We start from the raw sequence: 17,970 nt of genomic DNA on the forward strand, positions 1-17,970 counted from the left end.
GATTTATAAACTTTTTTTTGATTGTTTCAACAGTAAGTATAATTGTGTGTTTGTAGGTTTTTTTTGAAACATTTATTCACATTGAACTATATTTATATGTATTCCATCAACATATTTTTGACATTGAATCGAATGCTATAAAATGGATTTATTCCAAAAAAAAAAAAAAATAGATGCGCTTATCTTCACAATTTAATAAAAAATTTATCAAACCAAAAAACATCTTAAAACCAACAAATTAAACCATCTGGACACTTAAAAAAAACATTTATATTAAATTTATTTAATGCGTAATTTGGTACATAGACAATATATGGCGGTGATAAAAAAGGTGAATGGATGACATTATTTTAAATGTGAGCAAATTTATTCATTGATTCCACACATCGCATCGTACCGCGCTGGTTTATCGAATGGTTGCTTACGAAACACGATCTATTTTCACCGAAGGATGCAGACAGTCAACGTTTGTTTCGGTAATTCATACACAGTTTTCATCTAGTCCTTGCTGCACGCCAAAAAGAGATTCAAATTTTGTCATTAGTTTAAATGGTATTGTTAATGGCGAAAATGATCGAACCATTTAGCGGTAGAGTAAATAAATGGACGAATGTGAGGATGGGAGGTCAAATGATTGACCATTTCAATTGTTAATTTTGAACAAACTTTCTGAGAAAAAAAATATGTGGCACCAAGGGGAACCGACGAACATTTTAACATTTTGAAACATGACCGAAAGTATCGAAAAAAATCTACTAATTCACACCGACACGTAAAAATGTTTGTGCTTCGAACCCTTTGGAACCTGAAGTGTGAGAACACGACAGATTTACTTTCTCCAAATACTATTCGTGGATAATGTGCTTTTATCGTTGAAAAGCGCCAATATTCTCTGATGAAATCTGCCCCTGTATGAATATGTTCAAAAAATGACAATCAAAGTGGATGGCGCTAATGAAGAACAATGTTTCTTATCATTTCATGTTTATACTTTTTTCATTTTGATCCTTTCGAATAACATCCCTTCAAAAATGTATAAAGAATCGAACGTAATTCATAATCCGCAGAAAGTTTGAAAAAAAAATGTAAAAATTGTGGACTTTGAGCGTCAGATAAAGAAATTAAAAGATAGAAGGAAGTTAGAATCGGAATCGTACCAAAAGTTAGTAAATTATGACTGTTACTTCCATTGATATTGGAGATGGTGGAATCGGTGTAAAATTTACCTGCATTAATGGACTAATGGCTCTGGGCATTGCATACAGATGTAATGCACCATTCGATCCACGCTGCGATGCATAATTACTGGATGGTGGTCCGAGTAATGTGGTTGTTGTTGCTGATGATGCGCATGATTCTCGTTTATTGTACGACGTTAACGGTCTAAAAATAAAATTTTATACACATGTAACAAACAACACAGAGATTAATTGAGTATACGGTGGTGAATGGGACGAGAGATGGCATTAGATGATAAAAAATAGTCTCGCAGGGCGAAAAAAAAATTATTCGAAAAAGTGGAAATTAACAAGCTAGAACCAAAAAAAAAAAACTACATTAACGTCGAGAAAAGAAAGATAAATGCGCAACTAAGCATTTGATTATGTGTGTAAATGTGATTGGGGCCAGAGTGCACAAAAAAAATTGAATTCAAATTAAGCATGTCGTGAATTGCTAAATCGATTTAAATAATACATACGACGACCACTTTCAACTTGAATCGACGAATGAACCCAGAACTCATTCTGTGGTGATTATCAAAGATACGTCTACTGCATGTCATATGTGTGTCTGTCTATTCACAGGACACGCGTTTTTTTTTTAATTCAAACAGCGAATTTATGTCAACTTTGGTACATATAATTTCATTATGGAGGTAAATGAATCTCAAACCACTACGCATTTGCTTAAACAGGAATTTGTGTGTCATTCAATCATACGACCATGATACAAAATTTATAGCAATGGATGCATTTGAGTGCATCAAATTAATACGACTGATTAATTGCTGTTTACCCAAAATGGTTTTCGTGGGCATTTTGTCGTTGTTTTATGTGAAATTACATGATAGGTGAATAATGTCCGACATATTGATAATGTGTCATAATTCCACTAAAATAGCCCATTATTTGTCTCGGACATCGAATCAATGGTTTACAATATAAATGCCACAGCAAGCAACACATTGTAATGGTTTATTAAGAGAAACACATCCTCTCCAATTAGGATGTGCTTTCGATTCGTGTAACATAGAAACGTAGAGAGATAGACAAGAGAGAATGAGAGAGAGTGAGTGAGAGAGATATGGAGAAAGATTGGAGAATGAGCTAACATCGACGATGCAGCGTTGATAATATTATTTCTATTAAAATATGCAAATTGACATGGGGCCCAAGTGATGTTATAGTATGCTCACTTCTTCGCCATCATCAGGGCCATTTCGGTCATTGCACACGTACTCAAAAGAAAATTGCCTCATACATTTTCTGTTCTCTGGTACACATTGTAATTTTTTCTGTTGCAACGGTGTAGTGCAATCACTTGCCCCATTAGATAAAGTCAATTTATAAGACAGTTATATGCATATGTTTTATCCCATTTGGAAATATATTTTTCGCTCGGTTTACAATTGTGAACTTCATATCCCATACTTTATTTCGCAAGCTCTGCAAATGACCATCATCCTTAAAACTTAATTTAACTGAAAAAAAAAACGCCATAACAACAAATATGCCACAGTGCACATGATTCGTGTTGCAGAAATCATTGTTTTCACTTTGTGGCATAGGCAGTAACACAAAATCAAATTCATTTTATAATTTGAGTTAATCAATGGTGGTTGGCCAAGTTACCGTGAGTGGAATGCGTGCATTTTTTGTTGACCGTATAATTTTTCAGCCACTTGGACGGAAAAAAATTACCATTTTAATCCGATTAAAAAAGCCATTTACCACAATTGACTTTCCGTGTATTTTTTTTCCCGCAACCGCTGTGAATCGTATTTAAAAATGAACTGCCGGCGGTAGAAGTCAGTTGGAAAGACATTGTTTCCGGTAGCCATATCCAGTGGCCACCTATCAACCAATTCAACCTGTTTATTTTACGAAGTCGGGCATGCTCTTGCTTGCCAATTTTATCATTATTGTTATTACTGCTGATGTTCACCCATCGATAGAGAAAAAAAAAACAACAAAACCTGGCGGCAGTACAACTCGCAGAATTATCCACATCGACGAGAATGGAACATTCATTTCAATTCGGGTTTGACAGTGCACGAAAGACAACAAACAAAGTCGATACACAAGACTATGTAATAGAGAAATATAACTTCGAAAACATCAGCCGGCTTGTAATGTTCGATGGATAAATTTTTGAAAATAGCCACGCACGACTTATTGGCATTTAATGCTCGCTGAGCCAACCCGACACGTTCCATCTTGTACAATTTTCCTGATGAGGGATAACATATACTCTCCCCGTCTCCGGCTCAATGTATACGTATGTTAAGTAAAGGTGCGCGACTTTTAATTATATTACAACATTATTAGACTGACGAAGTTTCGGCATATCGATATTCTGCTCAGGTGTATTTATTCAGGGCACATGCGACGTATTTAAAATGACATACTCTTTAAATTACAGATATCCCACTGTAAATGAAATGAACGAGCAAAATTCATAGGTAACCATTTGGTAAATGGCATATGACATGATGACAACGGTACAACAATAACGGAAAATGGAGTTGTCAATGATGTGAACAAAACGGAATATTTCCTTTGATAATTTAGGGAGTGATGCCCATAGTGACGAGAAAATAAGATATTTATAAGTAGAACTTTGTATGTATCAAAATGTCACCAAGGGAAAATGGCTCATAAGTTTTTTACGTTTTGATGGAGATTTTGTTCTTTTTCACTTCTGAAACGGATTTGATGCAGAAATGTTGGTGGATTTCTGTGATTTTTCAATTTCTGATTGATTGAAGCAACGACTTGTTGACAACTCTGACGTAAACTTATTGACAATTATGAGTTTGATGAAATCTATCGACATCGGTTCCACAATATCATTCGAAAAATGAAATTCACAAAGTTTTTGAGCAAATTCAAAGTTCACTTCAATTCTCTTGCTCTTCCAATAACATTTTATAGTTAATTTTCACATGATTTTCCATAAACGAAGTTTTCATATCACAAACTTTTCGTCAATTATTGAAAGTCACTTTGTTTCTTTCCTCTTTTCAAATTTTCATGCATACTTCCTCTTTTGTTTTCTATTCCCTCCATTCTTTTCACACACACTCTACTTTACCTCTTTCTCTTCAACCTTTTCTCTCTCTTTTTCTTTAACGAACTCAATTTAGAAAAAGACAGAGAGAGAGAGAGAGAGAGAGAGAGATAGAGAGAGAGAGTGGAAGAAAGATAGAATAGATTCACGTGATTTCCCATTATTTCACTTTCAAAGATTCAATTACTATTGAACACTGCTGCTATTGGTATTCGTTTCTGTGACACTTTGCGTAAACTGGTGTAGTCAGTTTTCAGCAGTGCGCCCAAGTTTGATTTATTGAATTTAATTTAACGAATAGTTCGCAAGCAGTGTCGTTCTTGTTATCGATCTTCTTCCATACTTAAATGTGTTTGGTATACTTTAGCAATGAAAGCGAGAGCAAAAAAATAACAATCGCCTAAATCTATACTCCGCAACACTTTTATTGAAATTACAGAAGTTACATCATTGCGTCGTTTTTGTACGACAATTTCTATTTCACTTCGTTCGTATCCTATCCATTTCTATTCAATTCTTAATGAGGCTAGAACGGCATGACACACCGTTTTCATTTAATGAGAGCTACTCTATTTTTGGAACATCCCATAAAATGAACAACGTTTTTCGCAATAACTGCAAAGCCATCAAATTGCGTACATTTAACAGCGTAGTTTCTCAATGAAAACATTTGTATGAGTTTCTCATTTGATTCATAATTTATTAAACAAATTGATTTTTCGAGCATATATTAATTCAATAACATTGCATTGAATAAAAAAATAAGCTCAAATGAAAAAAAGTTAGCACAAATAGTGGGTGCTTTTTATCAACACATCAATGCAGAGTGTGCATATGAAAATAATCAAAAATAATAATTGAAGCCGCATAGAGAAACAATTTTTAACGTTCCGGAAATCAACCCCAATTTAGTGGTTGAAAAAATATATCAAACTATACGATAGAATAGGATGCTTTACTCGTCTCATGAATGTTTTTTTCGCAAAAATATCATGGCATAAACAATGAAAAAAGCGCCAAGGGTAATAATACCTTTGAAGCTCTTTCACTGCTCCTTAATTCCATGCGTTCTACTTATACCAACGATTTTGCTTGGTTCGTATTACCAATTTTTACCAATGAGTGTGAGTTGTTGCCATTCTTCATTTATGTCCTTATGTTTTTTTCTCTTCTTTTTGACATTCGAAAGTTCTTTTTGAAAGAGAAAATAAACTTCAAAAACGGGCATGAATGGCACAGTAGCACAAAGGCTTTGTATTGCAAATATTGGCAACTGCAATATCGCTGCAGGCCAACAACATAAAAAAAACTGCTGAAAGTTAACCTTTATTTGGAATAGCACAGCGTCAATATTAGCATAATACGAGCGTTGTTTGACTATACATTTTTTCCCGCTCTTCAAATTTCATGTATATACATACACACGCAATTTCAAAGAAAAACAAAACGGCACACACGATTCTCGGCAAAGTGCAATTGCATTGTTGTTTTTGACATGTTATTCCACACAAATACTACACACAATAAATAGTCAAATAAAATTCAAACACCAAACGTCATACTTTGAATTTTAAATGAAAAAATTTATTAAAAATTCAGTGGTTGAAAATACACACACAACGCTTAACATTGAACGATTGTCAATAAGCATATTTGTTGATCAGATAGAGAACTGATCATTTTTTGCAGTCATAGTAATCAAGATTTCGGAGGAGATAGCTTGTTCAAACGTATATTGATGACGACATGTTGGTCGATGTCAAGCTAAAAATACAAGGAAAATAAACGTAAAACAGACGCAAAAAGTTATATGAACATCAAACAGATGTATGTACGTGTATTTTCGATGGATTTCTTTTTGTGAATTGAAAAGAAAGCAAAAAAATAACATCATAAGCTGTCATCACAAAAGTCGAAACAGCGAAAATAAGAACAATGAGTTCTTGCATGTACTGGGACGTACACTGTACAAACGAAATGAGCACACCGTTCGTATTTTGTGCACAAATTGATTTTCATTGAGAGTGAAATAAAAAGCCGACTGCCTGGATATGCAAGTTTAAAAGAAAGTTTACTCACAGTAGCCGACAGGTCACAAAGCACTATGGGCACTATGGACGTCATCCATGCACAAAGTAAAAGAAAAATCGAAATAAAAACAACACCATGCAAATTCAGATCAAACGGCAAAGCAGAAAACTAATAAATTTATAATTTGAATATGTACTATCGATTTTATTCAACGAACCTTACCTTCACAACATTTGACTTCTACGTTAATACAGTTTTACAGCTCGACATGCACACACTAAATTGCAAATAACACGAACAACAGCGAACAGATTAAGCGATAGACAGAAAGAGAAACAAAGAGAGAAAGAGAGAGAAATCGAGTTCAAAAAACAGACAGAAAGGGAATTTGTTATTAATTCAAGGTTTAAATTCGTAGTTTGACGCATCTATTAACAACAGAAGTTTACTTAATATCTTTGACAGTAACGGAATGGGAAAATGAGAATCATCAACGGCGATTTCTCACATTTTTTCAACTTTTTATGAACAACAGTGTTCGATATCAATTTCAAAGCTTCTTTCAGAAAGTAAAAATTCGTGGAAAATTTACACATTTGAATCCGAATAAGTCTACAATTCAAATAATGGAAGTATCTTATGAATCTTGATGTACTATCCTGAAGCGACATTTTGACGCTTGGTTTTATATTCGTTATGTGTGCCAGATTTTCGAGATAATATATATTTTTGACAACTGTTTCACATTAAAAACTACAAAAATAGCATGCCAACGAGTGAGATAACTGTTCGAGCCATGTATAACATCCATCGAACGCAACTTTACCAAATCTGAGCATGGTCAGTAAGTTCAAGAGCATAAAAAGGTCTTTGTAATTTTCACATTTCTCCGTACACAAGATTTTGATTAAAATTAAACTATTTTCAAAAATGCAAATCCATCATGAAAACTTCAGACCCCTAAACGTTGTTTCTAAATCATCTCTTTTAATTTGCATAGGTTAAAACTCCTGCGTCCAAGGACTCTATGCGCCCTAGTGATCAAAAGGGTTTATTTTTCTCTCAGCTCGATAGAATTTTTTTTATGAAAATACAGCTGATCTCGCCAGTTATATTGCATGAAAAAATGTCATAATAAAGCGACATTTTTCTTGAACGAGATTCGAAAATCACCGCCCTGTCATGACAATGCATTTTACGCTAATCTGAAGATGATGTGGAACTTAATTGAACTGAAAACAATGCTGAAGATGTCATTTAAAATGTAATTTTTCAAAATTGCTTCTGATATAATCCAAACTGAGTGATTCACATGTGTTTTCGAATCAAGTCGAAAAGTTCAATTCAAACTGAAATACGAAGGACAAAAAGAAGTCACGTTCAAGATGTCAGTATTAATGTATTGAGTTTTGCGTGTGCGACTGGAATTGATGTAATAAAATCCAAATGCATTGATGCATTGTGCTCGTAAAAATGTGCAGATTAAATCGCATTTCGAGCGCCATATGATTGTGTGATGTATTTCGTATAAATAAAAAAAAAAAACAAATAATGAAAATCAGTTGGTGAATCGTAAAACATTACTTAAAAGTATAATAACAAGTAGTTTATCTTTTAAAAACAAACCCCATTATGATGGTGGCATTGAAAGGCGGATTCAACGTGCATATCGGTCGTTTATTAGTTGTAAATGTGGTGTACGAAAATGTTGCAATTAAAGTTTTTAATGAGAGCATATGTGTATGTGTATGTTCATTTTATCGTTATTGGCGAAATAAAAATGTTTTATAGCTTCGAGTTGAATGGAAAAAATACAAGATGTTTCGTGCATAAATTCAGTTGAACATCATTTAATGCCATTTACAAAACAAAACTCACATATATATACACAACACAAAAAAACATGATACACAAACCGGAATTGTGTGCCGCGGGTTTTTCTATTTTGTGTCTTCACCAAGTTTTCATAAACAGTTATAAGTTTTTGAAAACTTTCAATTATGTTTTGCCAATACGAATTCTGTTTCTTGGCAAAGATATATTCTTGCCTTTATGCTACAAGTAACGGCAAAGAAATTCCATAGTTTTCTATTTTAAAAAAAAAGTGCACAGAACGGAATAATACAAATTGCAACAATCAAAAACAAGAAACAAAGTCTTAATAAGGCATTTATAGCATCTGTCAACATTTCATAGTGCAGACATCATATGCAAATCACTGCTCACTCGAAGTTAGAAAAAAAATTCTTCCATTAAATGTTTCAAGTTCAATTATTCTTTAAACCGAAAACTGTGACAGAACTGAATTGGCGCATTTTTATATTTTTTTTTGTGACGTCGACGTTTCAGATTATTTGTTGAATTTGCAATTTCTCTGCATCAAATTACTGTTTTTATACGGTAGGCAAAAGTGAGATCATCTTAGGAGCTAGTGAAATATAGATTCCGAATATGTGCGAGAAGGACGTGCATTTTACACTCTGCTCCGGAATAGCTCGGATAGACCAGGTTGAGCGAATACTTTTTTTCCATTTTTTTCCGGACTGTAGACAACTAGGTAGAATTAACTTTGGGTAGAATCTTTCGATTTGCTAGGGTTTTTTGCTAGAAAAATTGAGAATCTTTTTTTGCTCCTCAATTCCAAAAATGTTCTCCTGACACTATCGGAAATGTTGACTTGGCTCTATAATCACAAATTCCCAGATATTATCTCTGAGACTCTCAGACTGAAAGTGGAATATGAACTTAACATTTGTTACCGTGAAAACTTCTGAAAGCTCTTCGTTTTTTCCGTGAAATCTCTTTACAGTTAAGTTTGAACTAGATGGAATACACTTTGATAAGACAATTTCCGGCAATTTTTGCTATTTAATTTTCCAGGAAGAAATTTAACACTAGATCGAATCGGCTCTCTGGTTGGTTACATATCGAAATTCGTTTGTTACTTCATGAATTTTGAACGCTAATTCCACATATTTGGTGTGTTTTTGCGTTTCATCTTGCGTATGTAGAGATTTCTGTCATCCATACGACGCAATATTCAAAACTGACATCTTCTTCTTTCATCATTTTCAGTGATTCCGTAGAACACCTGCTATGTAACATTACTCCTTTCCGCGTAACACGCTAGTGAATACTAGAAAAACTAGTAAATCTAGTGCGAAGAATGACGTCACAAACGAAGCCAACTTCACATCAAAGGCCATATAATTTATATGAAAAACTACTGAGAGCCAACTTCACGCACTAGAATTTTCTAGTTTTCTAGTCAAATCTTATCAAAAACTAGATGCACTAGAATTTCGTGATTGACCACATGCATTGGAATGCTGGTATGCATGCAATTCAAAGTTACAAAGTGCTAAAAGGCACTCTAAATAAGCCCTGAATCGTCGTATTCTATCTCACCAGCATCAACGAGTATAATGTAAAAAAGCCAATTTCCACATGTATATATGTTCTACGTGATTTAATAAAAGCAAACATTAAACGAACAGAATAAGAGCGAAAACTAAAACATTTACAACACACTGATAAAATATAAATGAAATAATGCGAGCATATATGCTTCCAATCATTATTTTATCTCTGTTTGTGTGTGTGTGTGTGCGCTTATTATTTTCGGCTTAAGCGAAAGCAAATCAAAAACGAAAATTCAACTAGAAGTGAGAGAGACAAGGATATTATCGTGGAGTGTATGCATTCTATTATAGTTCGTACCGTATACTTTCCGTTCGTTCTCTAGGTGAATAATCTTTCGATTGACTCATCCCTGACGTGTACCTAAACGTAGCCCAAAAACATCAATCAAAAAATAAGAATTTTATGAGTGCATTAATGGTTTAAATTTTAAATTGCATCATCAATTTTTTTTCTGGGGATAAAAGAGGGGTTTTCAATTGTTTTTTCGATTTTTTAGATCGTTTTTATCCTCTTAACAATTTTCAATTTAGCCCATCCTCATAAATTAGTCGACGAACAATCTTAACCATACTTATACATGCAGGATTTTGCTGGTTTTTGTTGATTTTCTTCTTCTTTAATTTAAATGAAGCCAATTTGTACAGAAATCACCACAAATGCATGGTGAAAAGTTAAAATGCGAATTTAAAATAAATTTAAAATAAGCGTATACCTTCGACTTTGTCGCGTTTGTCCAATTCGTATATTGCGTTCATCCTTCCAGGTGTTGAATCGGTGTCGCAAAGTGGTTCGAACTTCTGAATTCAGGAAACAATAAAAAAGTGATACGAAAAACCCCTGCAAAACAAAACATACACAAAAGCCATTAACATGGATTACACGCAATATAGTCACAACTTACTTTCTCGCAAACAAATAGTTTATATCGTTTTTTTGGGGTATTTCTTACGTTTCGTGCTGTTTTGCTTTAAACATAAAAAAACTTGACAAAATTAAATATTAACCAAGTGAAAAAGTGTTACACCATTCCCGACATAGTGTATGTCATTTTTCTCACATTGTGAAATGGCACGACTTACATTATGTTTCTATTTTTTACTACCATCGATCGACATCAAGACGCACATACACAAAATAAACAAAGTTACACACTCAATACTCCGGCATAAATATGTAATGCAATAAAATACAATGCAAACATTACACAAACATTCCGCTTCGGCGACGCAGAAAGTAACTTCATTGTGAAAATCTCAACACGAGTAATAGAAACGTTCTTTTTTCTTCTCTCTCATGACATCCTGAGAATTGAGCCACACAAAAAAACATACAAACAAACAAAGAACGAAGAAACCATTGAAGAGAACAAACTGTGTGACAAATTATCTTCGGTTACATTTATTAGATGGTATGAGTTTCAGTTTTTGAAAAGAATTATTGCACATCGAATGGAAAATTCAATGGAAATTTATTTATGGATTTTCTATGTGTCCTTGTGATCACTTATAATTTTGCTTCATTACCGGTCGTGTTTGAAAAAGTGTCTAGGGTCGTCGCGAATGGAAAATGTGAATAAAACATTAACAAAACTATAAACCGAGGAGAAAAGCAGTCTTTCCCGTTTTACGAGCAATTTTTCATTTACTGAAAATTAACTTTGTTTTCCTTTTTTAGACACTCGATTTTCTAGTAACTTTAATCACAAATTTTAATTCAATTGCAAGCAATATGTGTGGATATGAAAAATGTGCCTTGCACGGAACTTTTGATTCGCAAACGATTTTATAAATCACACAACGTATTGTACGTGTGCAATCCATTGTGTCGGCGACATTGAATGCAAACATAATAAAGATTGTGGAAATGATTCTCTTTCAAGCAATATCCGATACTCAGCATGGAAAAATCAAAGATTTTCTCTTTAAATCGAAATAACCAACAGAAATGAGAGGAAAAGTGGAAAGAGAGAGATTAAGAAGAGGGAGAACGAGGCAGAAAGAGAGAGAGAAGAGACGAGAGACGAGAGGGAAAAAAGAAAGAAAATTTACGGGAAATCAAAGTCGTGTATAGTCAATTGAAAAAAGTGAATGTGTCTCAAGCTTTTTTTTGCTATTGTTGATGTGATGAGCCGTGTGTAGCTTGATTGTGAAAAACTGATAATTACTTTCGTTGGTGTGTTTCTTTTGTCACAGTGTATACGCCTAAGCTGTTACAGCATATGTTGCTGATAAAGCATGCATCGAGAAAAAAAGATACTCATCAAGCGACTCCGGTTTAAATGCATCGACAAACAATCACCCACGTTGTTCGAAGTATGTGTATGAAAGTTTTCTATGTTAGTTGTAAATTGCTGTCGATATCAATTTATTGGTTTTATACATTTTCCGTTCGCTCCAACTCTGGCGCGTTCACTGAATCTTGTGACAATTCGCATCTAAATGGCGCTTGTTACAATTCACAGGTAATACACAATGGCTTATAATATTCATATTTGTATTCTTTTGAGTTTGTTTTCGTTCAATGAATCTTAGAAAAAGAAAGAACAACACACAACTTTCATTACATCAAAGCCATATAGAAATGCGTGCGTGTGTTTCATTTGATTGTTTTGTTTGTTTTTGTTGAGTGCTATTTTTCTTTTGTTCTGCTGTGCAACAATTTCGTTTGTCGATTCGTGAAAGTATGTTTCTTGTCTTCTTTGACTTTGGTTGAACTTGAAGTGGTCTTAGACTCGATATTTCGTACTCTTCCCCGCCTTCGCATTGTTTTATTTAACAGTAATGTCAAAACAACAAATTCAACTAACAAACAACAGGAACAAAAGTAAAATGAAACGCGTTCGTTAACTTTGTCCGGTTGAAACTAATCGAGAAGTACACACATATACACTCACCAACCACTTGACAAAACGAAAATTATTTGCTGTTGGTTGGCACAGCGAATAATAGGGATCTTCTTTTTGCCCAAACGCATTAATCCGTTTGGTTTTCTTGTAAAACGATGACTGTTTGTGTTATCCGCGGGAGAGTATTAAAGAAGACACACAGAACACAATGAAATGACCGGCACCGAGTGTGTGTGTGTGTTACAAAAAAGCGTGCCATAGTTTGTGTAACAATGGCAAATACACTAGTTAAACTGAACAGCATTTGTTTGCCGAACAAAACAAAAGAAAAACAAAACAACACTACCCAGATAAATTTGATTGCAGTTCATGGATATCATCATTCTATTTACCTGTGTACTGAGGAGAAATGCTCGAGCCACAAAAAATATTGTGCTACCTACACCTTCATTCGGTCCGGCCAATACGACCAAATATGTAATACCAAGCAATGGTATTAAAACCAATAGAGCTTTCGATGCCTTGCGATATTGACGCGTTTCAACTGTGTTTGCTGAACGCAATTTTGTAATCAGAACCTAAGGGAAAGAACATACAGTTAGAATGGGATTTTAAATTGATGCTCTGGTAGATTTTATGCTTTGCTCATTTGGGCTTATTGTTTAATTCAAGTAAAACTATAGTTTTTATCTAAATAATAATGTTTCGTGTTTAATTAAAATTAGTACACTTTAAAGTTTTCTCTGGCTTTCATTTATTTGTTAGTAGTTACAAACTGAAGTTTCCAAGTTCTTGGACATCTCACACCATGGCAGAACGACACTTGTGCTTTACACTCTCCAGCTACCTAGGATGTTTTTATTTTACATTTTTCACATGAATTTTATATTTTTTTGACGAAAACAACAACCATAAATCTTCTCTTTCGCTTTCGTTTGAAAATGAGGTTTTATCATTTTTCTATCTAAATTAGCTTTCCATATAAATAGAGTCGATTTTGAAATATCGAGAAATGTTCGTGATTTCGAGAACTTTTTGAGCTATTTTCGATAATTTGACGCGATCATCGTTTGAAAATCAAATCTTATCGTTTCATGTCATCGATTGATCTGATTTGTATTTTTTAACGTTATCTGTAATCAATCATAGTCGTTGATCCAACTACAAAATGTCTAGGTTAACCCATACATCTAATGCGCTCTATACTTTAACATTGTGACGTCGCAAATCTGTCAAAGTGCTGCCTTTGACAGTTGCCGAGTGAACTATGCCAACATTGCATTGTACGATGTTGAGGTGCAAGTGCAAGCGAAAGCTGTTTACATATTAAGTAGTAATGCGGTTCACAAGACAACCATCAGGTGGCTACTTGGAGCTGTCAAAACAGCGTATGAAGACTATGGGTTAACCATACCCTTCGCTTTCTAAAAAAAATCCTGAAAACGTAACCTAAGCAATTTTGTTGATTTTCAATGCTCACTAAATGAAATCGATTTTTTCGGACCTCATTTTGAATTTTTTTTTATTACTCTCTTTAAAATCTTTCGCGTCAATACTTATGGTCTGTCGAAACTATTCCGTATCTTATCAGTAAAAATTCCGTTACTTACCCACATGATGCGAAATAAAAATATTAAATTGATTAAAATAACCGCACAGGCCGGACCTTGAAATATCCAATCTAGGTTAGTCTCTCTCATCCACGTGCACTCAATTTGTAACTGTAATGATACCAAGTTTGTTTCGACAAATTAGATTAATTTGATTTATAATAAAATTTAAAATGAATGTGGAGGATTTGTACGTTCGAATTTTCGATCCATGGAATTTTGCATATGAATTTATGGTCATGGCATCGTTTGAATTTGTGGCATTTGCATGCGTTTTGAATATGATTTGTGCACAATGATTGCCTTCGGAATTACTTCATTCACTCTGGCTAATAAATAAATTATTACTACTATTGTTGTCGAACATTTTACGCTCTGTGCATTCGTGATATGGTAACATGAACTACGAATTTTTTCTTCTTCGTTTGAATACGCAAATATTATGCGAAATGTGCATGCATGTGGAAAATCCACTTTCATTCAAAATAGGATTTTCGTTCTCATTTCACTCATCCTCTCTCTTTCTCTTCCTCTTTCACTCTCTCTTTCCCCCCATCTGTCTTTTTTTCTCGTTCTCTTTCTTTCATTTCATTTTTCTTATATTCTTTTTATACTTATTTGGAAATCAAAAGGCAATGTTCTATTTTCGATGTGTGTGTGTCTTTCGAAGTGGATAAACAATGAATTTCAGCCGAAAATATATTCAAATTCCGAGTAAAGATTTGTCGCAAAGCAGAATATTAAATTTGATACTGCAGTGGCATCAGCAGTAGCAGCGATAGAAAAAAAGCACAACAACCGTCAGCAACAAATCACTGTTACTCTTCTACAGACTCCGTAGAGAGTCATTCACAAAAGTACAGAAGAAAATAATTTAATTTACTTGTACTTTTGAATACATCATACTTTTCATATTGTTTTGAATTGTTTGACGAACAAAAGGCCACATCGCCGCTGAACATGTTTAAATAAAACTTGGTTGCATGCACACTGTCGCAAATAAGTTAAAGTAGAATAGTCAGGAATATGCCAGTTATGAATATGAGATGACATTTAAAGAAAGTGGCTATTTAAATGTAAAAAGTAGCCAACAACAAGAAAATAATCCATTTTTCAAACGAGTGGATTTTTATAATTTTTACTTAAAATATGTCATCTCACAATAGAACCAGTGTGTGTGTGGTTTTTTGCCAAATCTCTCTATTCTCTTCTCTCTTTCAATGAATTTCGTCATTATTTCATTATTTCACTTTTGTAAAATGGACATTCCTTTTACTATCTATTTCTTTTTATGTTCTTTTTTTACAAGAGAATTTTCATTCCCGAGAGTCATCTTTCATTCCTATTTTGTGCACAATTTTTGGCTTTCCACCGTAAAAAACAAACAAACCACAAATACTCCGATGAGGCCATGTATTTTAACTCGATAATTATGAATCACGTAAAATAAACATGAACATTTTTGAGGATAACCATTTTGAGTAAATTGTTTTTATGCTTATTCATTAGCCCATTCACAAATTCTCGAACGGGTTAAATTCTTATCTCGGCCGAGGGGTTTTTTCTTCTCTCAAGTGGAGTGAGAATCAATTTCGCAAATGAATTTTTAATAAACGACCCCTTTTTTATTCAAGATTTGATTATAGCGCAAATGAATCCACGGATTTCAAATTGATGTGAACGAGTGAAAGGATTCGAAAAGGAGAGAATTGGCAAAAATAAAGCATCAATTTATCTAATGGCAATATGTCAAATAAAATTATTATCATTGAGTTTCATCTTTATTCAACACAACCATTCAGTGTCATAACATTTTTATGAAATGCACAATCAAAATTAGAAGCGAACTTTTTATGTAGGATTTTTATTGGATGCCTTAAAAGTATTCTACTTAACAGTTCATTCGCTGCCGCGAAAACACAGAAGTAGAGAGAGAGAGACCGATAAAATCAATGGAGAAATTGACATGCAGCTTTTTCATTTTATGTTTAACGGAAAACTCACACAAAATATTTTCATAGGCTTGGAATAAACACCACATATCTATAAGCTATCGACTGTGGCAGTGATACCATAGATATTTGATGTTAAAAATCACAGGGGTGGAAAGGATTAAAATCAATTCATTACGGACATTTTTTGGGGTTCCGAAGAAAAGTGAAGAGTGAAAAACGCAGATTTGCAGTTACGTATATACACTGGGAAAAGGAATGCATACATTATTCAAAAACAATGATAATGTCTATGTTGTAGATTCTACAATTCGCTAATTTGGTAAGTTTTGGCTTTTTACAGGTGGCTCGTCTGCCTTTTCGTTAGAAGTCCGTTTTTTTGAAGACCAAATTGACGCTTTATTGTCTACGCTTATATCTATGAGTGAGCGGTGAATTGAAAAGGTTAAGTCGAAGTCCCCAACTCGGGGATTATGTGGCTGATTAAAAACTTTTTGCGGGAAAGTAGTACTGGTGAAATCCTAGAACTTTACAGTAGACAGTTGTCTGCACAATTCCCGGCCGAGAAAAAAACACAAAATTCTCCGTCTCACTCATAGACACCCAACATCATTTTAAATAGTATTCGTATACATTTGTGCGAAAAACCGCATTGGAACGTCGTTAACATTCATACAAAAAAAGTGTGTATTGACACAATGATTTATTTATTGACATACAACAAAGTGTATACATTGGTTTTTGTGACGATTTTATATTTTTCGTTTGTTTGGCAACGATTTTGATGAATAAAAAAAAGTAGCTGCCTCATTTATGCCATTGTTAATGTTAAATAGTTTGTGTGTCATCAAAGCGGATTGAATGAATAAATACATTCAGATCGTGTCATTCGTATCTATCGTGTCCGCAATGAAGCAATTTGTGTAAGTTGACGTAAACTATTTATATTTAGCGTGTTTTGTTACAACAATGTTGCGCATCACAATATATAAAACAAAGTTTCAAATAATATGCGATCTAATGTTTTATGTGTCACTGCGGCAAAAACGATATATTTTTTACGTCTGTCATCGTTCTTGTTCTCTCTTCTACTTTTTTGTTCTCTCATCTTCAATTCATCCGTATTCCGCTTTTAATTTTATTCAATTGCATCCATTTTTATTACGATGAATGGTGATGTGATGGTGTTCTTTGGTTGATACGAAAAATGCATGAGTAAAGTTCCACAAAACTATTTATGAAATTAATAAATGAGTAACATTGCAATGCGAATGTGGATAGGATACACCGGTTGAATTGAGGTGATGGAACCAACCAAGCAATCAGCATTACCATCGCAGTTGATGAACAGTGAGCGAACGACCGTGTTCACATATCACTTTGTTGGCCAATAGTTTTATTGCAATTTTCAACGAACATCTCGAGTGTCTTAGAGTTTCAACATGTTGAAATAATATCAAATCATGCGATATGAAATGTGGCAAATTTAATGAAATTTTTGAAATGGTGAAACCGGAGAGAGAGAGATAGAGAGTGTGCTATATAAGAGTTCAAAATACGATGTGAAATTTATGGACATTTATTGCATTTCAGTCGGTAAAATATGTAGAAACTGCAACAACATTTAAACCGCATTGAAATGTGTCAAAGTCAACTTTCAAAATTCTGATGAGTAATAAAAGTGGTGTCGGTTCAAAATGTATATACATTTGTTTGCATCGTTTCGAAATAGATTTCAAATCTATCTACATTAGACAGTGATGATAAGCTTCATCATGCGGTCAATATCATTCGTATTAATTCGGTAAATTCATATAAT

General features: G+C 33.8%; 1 protein-coding gene across 3 annotated transcripts in view; it reads right to left on the bottom strand.

The window, feature by feature from the left end:
- Positions 1-255: 255 nt before the first annotated feature.
- Positions 256-17,970, bottom strand: part of LOC116345773 (diuretic hormone receptor-like) — a 90,375-nt gene continuing 72,660 nt past the window's right edge. For 2 of the 3 annotated variants that reach the window (XM_031775446.1, XM_031775448.1), the window contains 6 exons: positions 14,200-14,310; positions 12,982-13,167; positions 10,457-10,581; positions 10,042-10,104; positions 1,227-1,383; positions 256-508 (listed from right to left, as the gene is read on the bottom strand). In XM_031775446.1, the coding sequence (XP_031631306.1) occupies positions 482-508; positions 1,227-1,383; positions 10,042-10,104; positions 10,457-10,581; positions 12,982-13,167; positions 14,200-14,310 (669 nt within the window). In that variant the 3' untranslated portion in view covers positions 256-481. The remainder of the gene's footprint in view (positions 509-1,226; positions 1,384-10,041; positions 10,105-10,456; positions 10,582-12,981; positions 13,168-14,199; positions 14,311-17,970) is intronic. The other variant, XM_031775447.1, reaches the window with a different exon arrangement.

Source organism: Contarinia nasturtii, unplaced genomic scaffold (genome assembly GCF_009176525.2).
Source record: "Contarinia nasturtii isolate CC-2019 unplaced genomic scaffold, AAFC_CNas_1.1 Cnas_scaffold_1371, whole genome shotgun sequence".
Taxonomy (NCBI): Eukaryota; Metazoa; Arthropoda; class Insecta; order Diptera; family Cecidomyiidae; genus Contarinia; species Contarinia nasturtii.